The 13,265-nt window shown below is 40.9% G+C and overlaps 1 protein-coding gene across 2 annotated transcripts in view; it reads left to right on the top strand.

The window, feature by feature from the left end:
* The window catches only part of LOC144688779 (perilipin-3-like), a 65,236-nt gene extending 53,464 nt beyond the window's left edge, over nt 1-11,772 (top strand). Inside the window, exons 1-8 of one of the 2 annotated variants that reach the window (XM_078555696.1) lie at nt 290-413; nt 760-847; nt 2,070-2,265; nt 3,662-3,744; nt 4,283-4,568; nt 5,971-6,158; nt 8,689-8,826; nt 10,303-11,772. In XM_078555696.1, coding sequence (XP_078411822.1) covers nt 776-847; nt 2,070-2,265; nt 3,662-3,744; nt 4,283-4,568; nt 5,971-6,158; nt 8,689-8,826; nt 10,303-10,665 — 1,326 coding nt within the window. In that variant the 5' untranslated portion in view covers nt 290-413; nt 760-775 and the 3' untranslated portion in view covers nt 10,666-11,772. Of the gene's footprint in view, nt 1-289; nt 414-759; nt 848-2,069; nt 2,266-3,661; nt 3,745-4,282; nt 4,569-5,970; nt 6,159-8,688; nt 8,827-10,302 lie in introns of those variants that run through there. The other variant, XM_078555697.1, reaches the window with a different exon arrangement.
* Nucleotides 11,773-13,265: the final 1,493 nt, after the last annotated feature.

Below are 13,265 nucleotides of genomic sequence, written 5' to 3'. Positions count from 1 at the left end.
CTTCTTTGGTCCATTATTATCTTGTGATCTCACTTGTAGTCAGCTGATAAAAACATTACTGTTTAGTATTACTTTAATATTTTGCGTACCTACAATATTTCACCAATCAAACTCTTCCAAGGTCATATGAAGTAACCTCGCCCCGCCCCGCCCTCACCCCGCACTCCAGTCACATCCAGATTCGGTTCAGCCCTTGACATGACTGAAATGAACCAAACTCCGCCTCTGAAGTCTTTGATTTGTCCATGCCTAAATCAATTTCATTCTTTCCATGTTGATTGCTCAGACCTTTTGACAAGCATTTAGTGTGCCCCACCCGGATAGCGTCATAAGGGTTTTAGAATTTACCACTCCGTACTAGGAACTAAACTGTAGAGGGTGTAAAGAGTAGTGTAAGGTTTTGAGCGGAGTTGGTAAGTTAAGATTAAACTTTTTGCCTATTTTCCAAAACTTTGATTATTTTATTTAGTAGGTTTCTGATGCGTTTTTGTTCGAAAGTGTTTCAAAGTAACCTCCACTGTTGTAAGGATCTTCTCTGGTGTGTTTTGGCACAGGCAGACTTTTAAACTTTCTACTGAAGGGTTTCTGGGATTCCGCCCAACTTTTAATAAGCTGGTCAATGAACTCGTTACTGTAAAAGTTGTTCAGAATCTGTCCTTGGTCTCTCTTACTCGGGCATTATCCCAGCCTCGGCGGCCCTGGATATCAGCCTGTGAGAGTTAAACTAGCTGATTTTTATTCCTAATTTCTTTCCACCAGACTTGGTCGATTTGTTATGGCGTCGGAAGTAGCCGAAAATGTTGCGGTCTCCAACCCACCGGAGCACCAGGAGAACGGGGAACAACAGGTACTTTAACTACTCCCTGTGGCAGCAAGTGTGGATGGGTGTGTTTCTAGCTTTCTAACTTGATAACTAATACTCTATAGTTACTAACTACCGCAATCTATTGAGAAATCCTCCCATTGTACAGTGTAAGATGATGACCTGTTTAGCACGAGTTTAGGGCCTGCGGTCGGGGAGTTACTTTCTGTTCTGATGGGAAATATTACTCATCGACTCAAGCACTCGGTATTGTGACCTTTGGCCTAATTTGCAACAAACTTAACTTTCATTGCCTTGAAATAGCTGCAAAATTCGTCTAAGAGCTTCTATTGTAAAAGGCAAACTAATATATTTTTTTAAAAACTAAGCAGCAGCGCATTTATAATTTAATGTTCATTTAAAAGGGGCCTCTTTCCACCCCCCCCCCCCCCCCAAAACTCGATTCACCAAAACACTTGGCCCTCTCCCAACTGTTCAGTTCTTTATCATTTTTTTGTTTATTCCTTGCGCTTCAATGAAGCCAAAAGAACTATTTTTTTTTATTAAGGTTATTTATTGTTGTAACTGTTAATAATTCAAAACGGACGGATGAGAGAAGCTGATGTTGTCTAGTGTTCCATTTTGGGATTGCAGCTCTAGACAGAAGCTACACCCTATCAAAATTAGATGGGGGTAGGATAGGGGCAGGATAAGATATGTGAAACAGGAAGGGTATTTGATTGGAATGATGACTTGCTCATAATTGGCAAATACTGACCCATAATGAAATCTCGAAGCTTATTGCTGGAAATGCTCAGTATGTCTGGCAGCACCTGTGGTGAGAGATTTTAAAAATTTGATGTTTTGAGGTCATTAACCCTTTTTCTGCCTGAACTAACCCAAAGTAGTAGGGCTGAATGGCTAGTTTCCATATTGTAACTTCTATTTCTTGTCTGGTCTAACAAGAGATACTGAACAGTACCTAAAGTGGTTGCTGTAAATTATAGGTAGAACTATGCTGAACTAGACAAAGTATCTGAGATGCTCACTAAATGTACAAATTGATATACTAAAATCCTTGCATAATCTTTTAGGATGATTGTGCAATCTTTTCTATTTTGTAAGCATTTCCTTACACTGGGTATGGGAAGTTGCTATAAAAGTCCAGCTATTCTTTCTAGAACTGTACTGGGCAGTTTCTTTTGTCCCTTGCCTCATTGGAATGAATTACTGTGCAATGATCTGGTGATTCCATGACTTGTTTCAGAATGTGGTGGACAGGGTGACCAACCTGCTTCTAGTGAGCTCTGCCTATGACATGGTATCAGCTGCATACAACAGCACCAAGGAGAACCATCCATATGTGAAGACTGTCTGTGATGTTGCTGAGCAGGGAGTGAAGACCATCTCAGCTGTGGCTGTCAGTGGTGCCAAGCCAATTATAGACAAGCTGGAGCCTCAAAGTAAGATTGGAGCATACAGTATTTTAGTTGCCTGAAATTTAAAGGCTAAAATTTGCCTTAATGGTGCCTGTTCATTAAGAATAAAATAATTGAATATTTTGCTTTGGGACCCCCTGGACACAAGGAACCTTTTTTCTGAAATGTAAGCTTGGTGCCTGGTGATAATTAAAAGGAACTAGAATTCTCCTAAATAAGTGCAAAATCATTTTTAAAGTTTTTCGAGATCAGGCAAAGAATCAATTAGTTGCCAAGTATAATTAAGCTACAATTTCTAACTGTCACATGGCTCCACCCAAGTAGAGGATTAAGAATTCATGTGTGAATTCTGCTCTGATCTGAAGTCTGCCCTGAAGCAATTGTTTTATATTGTATTCTACCTGCCCTTCAGAAGATTGAAATGAAGGCATGTTCAGGTATGCATCCCTAACTTTCAGATGAAAGCATTAATCTGAGGACCCAGACCTATTGGGTGGCTGTAAAAGATTTTTTTAAAAGCAAGATGCCCAGTAGTTATCCCTCAACTAACATCGCTAAACAGATTTAGTCACCTTGGGACTTTATACAGGTTTATTGCTGTATTTCCCTATATTACAAGTGACTATTTTTGTTCTTCTGCCAAGAATACTAAAGTAGCATATCATATCTGCTGCTAAACACTAGGCATTATTGCATCATAAAGGAAAAGTGGGAAGTTATTTTCTCAATCTCTAGAAGGTACAAACTGACAGATTTTCATATTGAAGGTTCAGTTTCAAAAATGGTAAATAAAAGCTACAGAGTTCTTGTGCATTACCAGTAGCTTACTAATGAACTGAGCTTTATTCAGAAGCTCTGCCTTCCTGCTTTACAAGACCCTTCTAGTAGTTGAGAATGTTTATAAGCAGGGACTCCTGTACTATATATTTAAAGCTAGCATTCAAAAGAATCCTGGGCACTTTAAGCTTTGCTTAGTACAGCCCTTGCTGTGGATAGTCTCAAAACTTAAGCTCAACAAGAAGTTGTTGTGGCCCTCTTGGCTCTAATGCACTTGGGAGTGAAGCCTGCATTTTAATTCCCAAATTTGGCTACTTTTGCATTTTGTCACTACAGCCATATTTAAGTAGTGTGATGTTTATCAAAGCAAATAGAGGTAATTGATGTGATTGTAGGTATTTACTATTGTGGATTAGTACAGTAAAATATGAACATGTAATACTATTTTTGATAAGCAAACAAGGGTTAAAAATCTCTACAATTTTTATTTAAACTATTTAAAGTGTAAGATAAATACTGAGACTCAAGTTCTCAGCCCTTCAATAACTTTGTGTCTAAAGCTAAACTTCTAGAGTGGGCCAATTGGCTCGATGTGGACAATTTACAATTGTTTGCCTCTAAGCAAAGGTTCTTTTGTGCTCAGTTGCAGCAGCTAATGAATATGCCTGTAAAGGCTTGGATAAACTGGAAGAGAAGCTTCCAATCCTTCAACAGTCCACACCCCAGGTAAGGAAATCATCTATAAAATAACCCTGCAGATGGTACCTAGCTTTCAAAAGGATTGTAATTTACCAATAGTTTATAGGAACACTGCACTTCCAATCTACTGAAGCCATCTTTTACTATAGTGGCTAGTGAAACCACTAAGTTGTAACTTCATATTTAAATGCCTGCTTAGATGGTGTCTCAAACTATTACTTTTTTTAGAAAGCCCTATCTTTTAAATTTCCCTTTGCCTTAATTTTTTGAACACAACCTAATAGTAACTATTGGATTCTGTACAAATTGAAATAATAGCTGACAATTCCATAATTTTGTTAGTGTCTGGGCTTGTGTGGGGAGGAAATTAATTGTAGAAGTCAATTTGACAGATTCACCAGCTGCATCTGTGTGCACGTTTTTGAAATCGCCTCCTGTATGGATTATAGAGCTAGACAATGAGAATGCAAGTGCTCATCCAGAACCTGATGTTTGCACTGTTTGGTTTGACTAGTATTACAAAAAAAATGTACTGAATTGTCATCTTTTCCCTTTATAATTACAGGTTGTTGCTGATACCAGAGAACTGGTTTCATCCACAATAACAGGAGCCAAAGATGCAGTCTCCAACACAGTGACTGGAGCTAAAAATACAGTGACTGGGGTAGTGGACATGGCCAAGGGGGTGGTGCATGGTGGCATTGAAAAAACCAAGACAGTGATGGTTGTAGGAGTTAATACTGTCATGGCGTCCAGAGTAGGGCAGATGGTGGTCAATGGTGTGGACAGTGCACTCAATAAATCTGAAGAGATGGTTGATCATTATCTTCCAATGACTGAGGAAGAACTAGGTAAGAGAGGATCTAATTTACTACCTCCTCCTTAGTAATGGGATGTTTTTGTATCAGCTTTAATGCCATAAACCTTAAGAGGTCAAGTTGGATCTTGCACGTCAGTGATCATTCTCTATACTGTCAACCTTGAGCATGTATGCCATTGAAATTTTAAAGATATGTTCTGCAGACTTCTACCCTTGAGAAATAAGTTCTTTAGTGTGCAGAACATGGCTTGTAAGCAGTACTTGTAAACAAAAAGCAATACATCGTTTGTTAACACTTATCCCACTAACTATTCATTTCTTGCTTTCCCCCTACTCTATGCTCTAGTCAAATGGTTTAATGCTGAACTGTCCAAAAGGAAAATGGGTGTTATAAAGCTCAGTTACATTCACTTCTGCATTGGGAAAGTTAGTGCTTACTTTGGGAATAAGTGACTCTAGTCCTCACAATGTCCTTTAATGGCCAGGAGCACAGTCTCCTGTATAGGAGGTTTGAGACTGCAAAAGTATTAAACGGTTCCAACAGTGGTTAATTCTAGCTTCAGAAGTTGTCATTGTAAATGCAGATTTGACTAAGTACATACGAAATAGGAGCAGGAGTAGGCAATTCAGCCCCTCGAGCCTGCCCTGTCATTCATTACGATCATGGCTGATCTCATTTCAGCCTCAACTCCAATTTCCCGCCCTCTCCCCATAACCTTTCAGCCCGTTACTAATTAAAAATCTGTGTCTCTCCTCCAATTTATTCACCGTCCCAGCATCCACTGCACTGAGGTAGTGAATTCCACAGATTCAAGACTCTTTGAGAAAAGTAATTCCTCCTCATCTCTGATTTTAAATCTACCACCCATTAGCCTAAAACTATGGCCTCTCGTTCTAGAATGTTCCAGAAGGGGAAACATCTGCTCCACGTCTACTTTGTCTATCCCCTTTAGCATCTTGTATACCTCAATTAGATCTCTCAACCTTCTAAACGCTAGCGAGTATAGGCCTAAACTGCTCGATCTCTCCTCATAAAACAAGCCCCACATCTCTGGAATCAATCTAGTGAACCTCCCCTGGACCACCTCCCAGTGCAACTACATCCTTCCTCAGTAAGGGGACCAAAACTCTGCACAGTACTTCAGGCGTGGTCTCACCAATGCCTTGTACAGTTGCAATAACACTTCCCTATTTTTATACTCCCTTTCTTTAGCAATAAATGCCAAAATTCCATTTGCCTTCCTTTATTACCTGCATACTAGCTTTCAGCGATTCATGCACGAGGACACCCAGATCCTCTGCACTGAAGCATTATGCAAACAGTTTGATTTGAGAACCCTAGATCAGATTGAGGGTGGAAGGAAGTTGATCAAACTTGAATGTAAAACCTGTCTTGAGTAATAGCCTTGATTGGAAATCCTCTTGTGTTTCAGCAAAACTGGCTGCTTCTGTTGAGGGCTTTGAAGTGGCCCCAGCACAAGAGCAGAGTTACCATGTGCGCTTGGGATCTTTATCTTCAAAATTTCGTCATAGAGCATATCAACACTCCATATCCAAGATGCAGAAGGCCAGACAAAACAGCCAAGATACCATGGCTCAGCTTCACAACACGATGGATCTGGTAAGAATACATGCTACTGGTGACCCTTGTGCTGCTGGGTGGTTTTGACATGGACTGGAGCCTATTCTTTGCCTCTGCAAGAATCTGCCATCAGTCCAAATGTGTCCTGTAGTTTTTAATCTACATGGATATCTTCAGGTTCAGTATGACCAGTCTCTTGTATCATGGACATTGTCCCCCTTTTTTACATGCCCAAGAAATGATGGCTGGACTAGACTTATTAAGGGATCCTTCACCTATCTCCAAGTACTGGAAGGAATGTGCTCCTCTTACAAAGTTGATGCCAACTTTGATTCAATGTGTTGTTTTTGTCAATAGACAGCTGAATGGAGTGTCAATAGCACTTCTCTACACAATACATCAACTTTAAAATTTGACTTACTTGCATGGCAATTGTCCAACCTAGTTCCTCCGCCAGCTAAGGTTCTTACTATCAGCATCCACGTCCAAACTGGCCACTGATTTGATTAGTAAATGCTCCAATTGATGGCCCTGTTGCCACTTGATGTCTCCAGCTGTAAGTCAAAGCTACTACCCCAGGTTCTGATTTATCCTTTGAGCTGTGGCTTGGAGCATATCAGTGCACTCCATACACTATGCAGCAGACCAGATAAAGTAGTCAAGGCATGTCTCTGCTTCAACATGATGGATTTGGTAAGAATGCTATGTCGTTTTTGAATCATTACATGAAATAGGCATGATTCCATCCCAAGAAGCACTCTTCACTTGCAGCAAACTTGTTTATTTTTATATACAAGAGATCACTGGCTGCTCTAGCAGAATGTGCCTTCCTCCATCTAGAATGTCCCTGATCATAATAACTAGGTTCATAGGGCAGAATATTGAGCTCAGCAGAAGGGCACGAGCCCGACCCAGCTAAGCTTAAAATGACGTGATGACATCAGGTGAGCGTCCCAACATTATCACTTAATACTGCAAAATTTTGTTCTGCAGGTGTGCTGCCGACTCCGGTGCACACCCGCCACCAATTAAAAGGCCTATTAAAGTAATTAAATTCAAATTTACACTGCCCATCCAACCGTGCAGTTAGCAGACAGGCAAAAACGCCAAGCAGCCTTGCGCTTTAGTAAACCTTATCCATGGGCAGGATGAACTTTTCTAAAGCCAATAGAAATAAAAAAAAATTTTATACCTGAATTTAAAAACCATGTCCCTGCTCATGTGACAGTCACATGAGGGAACATGTTGTATGACCTTTTTATTTTGGTTATTAATTTTTTAAAGCGCTTCATCTCCCCTGAGGCAGCTCTGTGCCTCTTTCGCGCACATGCACAAAAATCATGCTAGGCCCACTCACTGCCCTCACCTGTCTGCACAGGTAACGCTGAGCACTGCCACTCACGTTCCATGCTGGGCAGGCCTTAATTGGCCCGCCTGCGTAAAATCAGTGTGGTGCCAATTGCAGGTGGTGGTCAGCTTCCTGACCACCCTTGTCGAGCACCCCAGCCAAGGGCAAAATCCTGGCTGTGGTGTGTAACATAATAGGACCTGGGGTCTAGCAACTTCTGGAGAGAGTTTAACAGTAAACATTTCAAGTCAATGACTTTTTCATATTTTCTAATGAAAAGTCATTGGCCTGAACACTTCTTTCTCTCATCCAAATTGGCTGCACTCATTCTAACATATGTGGACTGAATTTTCCAGCCCCCCTTAGTTTGGTGGAGGGGTGCCTGGGTATCAAGGCTGCTCCCTAATGCAGATCTGTCACCAGGGAAGTTTCTGAAGGGTGAGTGGGGATGCAGATCAGCTGCCTGCTAGATGAATGAAGGCAAGCAGCCAATTTTAAAGTACTTAAACCCCAGGCTCACCAACATTTTTTATTTCTGACAGCAGAGCAGCACCTCCATGCCACCACTAACCCCCACCCCATGGTGGGGTGGCTGTCAATGCAATGGAGGCAGCCTCCTGCTGCAGGTGGGGTAGTGGGTGTTACATCTGGGGGAAATTGAGACTCCTGCTCAGAAGTGGACTGGCAGCACCAACGGCCCAATGCTGCTCCTGGAGGGGTTCTCCTCATCAATGAGGCCTACTAGTTGGGGCCCCTCTGAATTGCTTGTTTATGCCTCCTGAGGGTATCCCTTTTTTCTCTTTTGAGGCCTCCTCTGTCGCCAACCTGTCTTGACAGTGCCCATCTCTTCCCTTTGGGGCTTCTGAAGCTCCTGTCCCTATGATTTTTAACCAGCAACATCAGGGCCCACCTGCCAACCTTAAGGCAACAAGTGCAAAGGTGGCCTCCAGCTGCCACAGTGGGGAAATACTGCTGGTCAAGCTGGCTCCCAGCAAGTGCAAGCTCAGGTCCCAATGTTGGAGTCCTGAAGCAATGGGATAAATCCTGCCCAATATTTTTTAACTTGTTAGCCTTCAATTCTAAAAGACTGGCTGGCAATGCACTTCAAGGAAAGCTCAATTTGCACTGAAATGGGAAATGGAGAGATTGCACTGGGAACTTTTAGTCTGCCAGTCAGTTCAATTTTTCAGCATTTTATCACTGGCTATATTTTTTCTTCAGATTGAATTGGCAAAGAAAGGGGTAGATACAGCAAATCAGAAGCTGCATGACGTTCAGGGCAAACTGCATCAGACCTGGGTTGACTGGCAAAAAAAACAGCCAAAAGAGCAAGTGGAAGAAGAGGCTCAGAAACCAGAGGTAAAGATTCATTTTTACTCTGGGGTCAGCAGGTGGAGGTTTGGGCAGCTATTGTACAGAACTTTGCTGCCAAGGGAGGGAAATTAGTTCAGGCTCTTTTGATTCAAATAGTCACTGCTTCGCAATCCCTGTGTTATACTCAAAAGGATAAATCGCTTCACTTCAAAGCTACTAAAATTTTAAAGAATGCTTGTATCTTCCTGGCTAGTTCTGTAATGGAGTGACCGTGCAATACCTGAGAACTGCCATAATGTGAGCCTTAGGAGACACAGTTCCTGTAAGTGTTGCCCTGACAGGTAGCAAAACTTGTCTTCATGCTAAGCCCAAGAGGTATTTCTCCTAAGCCAGTGGCATATTGGGATATACAGCCACTCTGGTATCCTGATTTGTGAATAGGTTATTGAACATCTGAAACTTTTTTTTGACACTTCTCTTTTAAACTTTCAATCTCTCCCCTCCTGAAAATAGACTGTCAGTCAGCCAGCCAGCACCTCGTCCAAGAAGCCATTTGTACTTGGACAGTCCAGCCAGTGGGCTTTTTGACCTAATGGGGAGGGCATTGTAGCTGGATTTAACAGACCTATATGACTTCTGTTAAAATTATGCATGTTTACCACTGGCAAGAGTATTGCAGATCCTTTTTATGCCTCCAGTTGGGTGGGTGATGGGCTGCTGCCATCTTGAACTGCTGCAGCCCTTTGTAGGGATGGTGTGACTTGGAGGTGATGTTCATGTGACATTGCTGCTCTTGTTGTTCTTGCTGGTGGAGGGGAAGGGTGGTTCTACCAGAGTAAGTTTGGTGGAAATGCTGCTGTATATTGGAGATGGATATTAATCCATGACAGGAAATGCATAAATTACTCCTCTGGCCTAGAAGATGTTTACTTTTCTTGGCTGCCTGATTGAATGGAATATCCAATTGGTTACACTAGCTCCTGCTTTCTTGGTAGGTGGCACAGGGGACCCAATCTCTTGGCTTCTTACAGCCAGGTGTTTATTACTAGGCCAGTTTAGTCATTGTTACTGTTGTCTCACATCTCAAGGTGATTTTGATAGGAAAATTCATCAATGATGGAGGTAGCCCAGCATTTTTCTCGTCATGGAGGTGGCCATTCCCTGCTCCTACAATGATCTACTTGCCTCTTGTCAGGCAAAGCCTGGATATTTTTCAGGCGAGAAACCTAGATAGTGATCATGATTGGAACACCAGCTTTCCTTCCAGTTTCCTCCTGCACCGCCCCCCGCCCCCAAATCGACTGCTGAGTCAAATTGTTACTGAGACAACTACAAGTGTAGCAAAGACAAGTAACCTAACCAGGCAACATTGTAATGTGACTTAACAAACAAGATTGTATTGTATTTGGTAGAAATCCTGTTCTGCAGTTTGAGTTTTACTCTAGAAAGCTTGAGACCCCTAAATGGTCTTTAGACAACACCAAAAGGTGACCAAATTCTAAATTGTTTCTTATGTTGCAGCAACTTGAATCTAAAACCCTAACCATGACTCGCAGTCTCACCCAGCAACTACAGACTACCTGCCTGACCTTGGCTTCAAGTGTACACGGCCTCCCTCAGCACATTCAAGACAAAGTGCAGCAGATCCGCAAAACAGCAGAGACCATCCACACCTCTTTCTCCTCTGCCAGCTCATTCGGTGATCTCTCTGGGCAGCTCCTGGCGCAAAGCAGAGAGCAAATGCTGAAGATTCGGGAATCCATGGATGGGGTAATGGACTATGTGCTTCACAACACTCCTCTCAACTGGTTGGTGGGTCCCTTTGCCCCACAACTGATTGAACACCCTCAGTCAGAGCAGATGATTGAAATGGATAAAGAATAGATGCAGCCTTTCTATAGCTATATACTGAGTGGTTACTCTGCAGGGTCAAACTTGTATTAGGTTTGGTATTTGAGCCTTGAATTGACCTTGCTGTTTTGACTAAATTATATTTGTCTTGCATAACCTTCCTCAAACAGTAACTTTTTGTCTTTGCCTGAAGTCTCTAATACATCTAATTACATAATCCCATCAGGATCACACAAGTAATTTGTAATCTAGCTCTCTTGACTGGAGACGAATACTGAAGGAAAATGCTCAGTGGACCAAGTAGCATCTCTGGGGTAGTGGGGAGAATGGTGAAAAATGTCAAGTCCAACAGCTTGAACTATTTTCATTAGAACTGGTTCTACATGGGTGTGCACATCTGAATCATGAAAGGTGAAATTCCAGTTGGAATCCACTTTAAGATTAATTATGCAGACATGACATCTACAACCTAAAATCTTCAGTTTCTCTCTCCAGTTGCTATCTGTTATATTGTTTTATTTCTGCTACATTAATGCTGTAAACTCCTGGTGCTGCTGAGTCCTAAATTTGCACATTCAGGAAATTTTGGCTTTCGGTATTGTGCCAAACTTCAGTTAATCTTCTACCCAATAGTACAATTTTATTCTAGTTTTGAACCTGATTGAGAATGGACAATGTTAGTCTAGATTAACGTTGTTCAGATTAATGTTTTGGAACTGTTACCTGCATCCTCCAGACTATGCAAGATTCAAGACTTATTGTTAAATACTTCTAACAATTAGTGACAGTACTGGTTGGAAAATTTGACCATTTATATTGGAGTAGCATTATGTAAAAGAGCTTGACTTTTTTTTTCGCAGTTTTTCCTCTTGTGATCCATGACTGAAGCTTTCTAAAGTGGAATGAAAAGAGGCTGTTTTGGTTGATGCCCTACTTTCCTCTTGTATAGATACAATTAATCTGATTTTAAAACATGCTTTCATTTCTAACTGAACATACATTTGGTTGTGATACTTTCCCATAGTGTCACCAATCTAAAATGGGCACAGGAAGGATTAAATAACATCACAAAATTTTATTTATAGCAAGTGGAACAGATCTGCATTGTTTGTATGATTCTTTGCAATAAAACTTTGTAATATTCTGATATTCTTGTCGTGTGGTGATGCTACAGCTAAGTGCATGCTTAGAATGTTAAGTTACAAAATCCAAAAGTTTAGATACTATGTAAATGCAAGATCTTTCTTCAGCATAGTTCCTTTCAGATGTTGGATATCATCAATATACTTCATAGTCATGTTTGGTGTAATCACTAATGTAGGAAATATGGATCATACCAATGTGTGGTGAGATCCTGCAATGTCATAGTGATGAGACCAATCTGTTACTGTTGGTTGAATATTCTTCCAAATAGTGCCATGGAACTTTATTTTTAAAATATCTTTGGCTTAAACATAATTCAAAAGATGACAGCCAGTGTAGTATAGTACTGCACATCAGACAAGCTGTTTACATTTCTGGAATGGTTCTTGAATCCACAACCTTCTAACTCCCAAAGTTGTAAACAGAGCTACAGCTGCCCTTGTTTAAGTATTTTCTGCTTGGATTTCAGTGTCCAAGAAAAATAACTGCATTGTAAAACATGGTTAAATTACTAATTGTGATCAAAATTTACAAATCTGGTTTCCTTTGCTACAGGTTTTTATTTGTTGCTGGTTAACAAACATACAGATTTCATTTTTATTCATTTTGTGGGATGTGGGTGTCACTGGCTAGGCCAGCATTTGTTATCCATCCCTAATTTCCCTTGAAGGCAGTGGTGAGCCATCTTCATGAGCTGCTGCAGTCTATATGGTGTTATGATATGGCAGGTGGTATTTGCCAGGCTGACTAAATCCCAAAGGGAAACTTGCCCATGCTGTCACAATTGTATTTATTATGAAAAGGCTTGTGCACTGAAATCAGAAATAATGAGTCCTTTAACACCTTTAGAGATTTTAAAGATTAAAATAAAACAATTTTTCTTAAAAGAAAAAGCTAATGTAAAATTACATTTAGTTTTATAACCATTGTCACCAGATTTCTACTTGACTAAACTCCCAACTACATAACCCTTTCAGCAACAGCCCAGATAGATTCTTAATCTATAAAACATACAGCAATATTATCACAAGCACGTACTGTTGCTGTAAGGGAGGTTTTCAGTGATTTCTCCCTCTTGCTTGAAATGGAATTGCAAAGTTTTTAATAAAACCTTGTTTTCTGGAAGAGCAAATTTCTCCAGGATGGTTAGGGGGCTCCCCCCCCCCCACCACAGATCTGTTTCAAACACTGCACCTTTCCAGGTCTCTCATAGCTACTCCCCACGCAGCTTTCCATCTTTTTTTAAATATATTTCTCCCTTTTTGACCTGTAATGATCCCATTGTTTCAACCTTTCTTTGGAAGTTAGATTTTTATCTTTCATGTTGTCATTAGGGCCAGCACCTTGGGGGGGAAATAAACTTAATAACTTTGCCTTATTTATTTTGCCAACTGTAAATGTTTTATGTCCCTTTTGAAAATCAAGTAACTTCTCAACTAATCTGAAAATGCAAATTCCATTCACGCTGAGGCTTCATCCTAGTTTATCCA

This window comes from Cetorhinus maximus, chromosome 13 (genome assembly GCF_964194155.1).
Source record: "Cetorhinus maximus chromosome 13, sCetMax3.hap1.1, whole genome shotgun sequence".
NCBI classification, from domain to species: Eukaryota; Metazoa; Chordata; class Chondrichthyes; order Lamniformes; family Cetorhinidae; genus Cetorhinus; species Cetorhinus maximus.
This window is presented reverse-complemented; position numbering and strand designations above follow the sequence as displayed.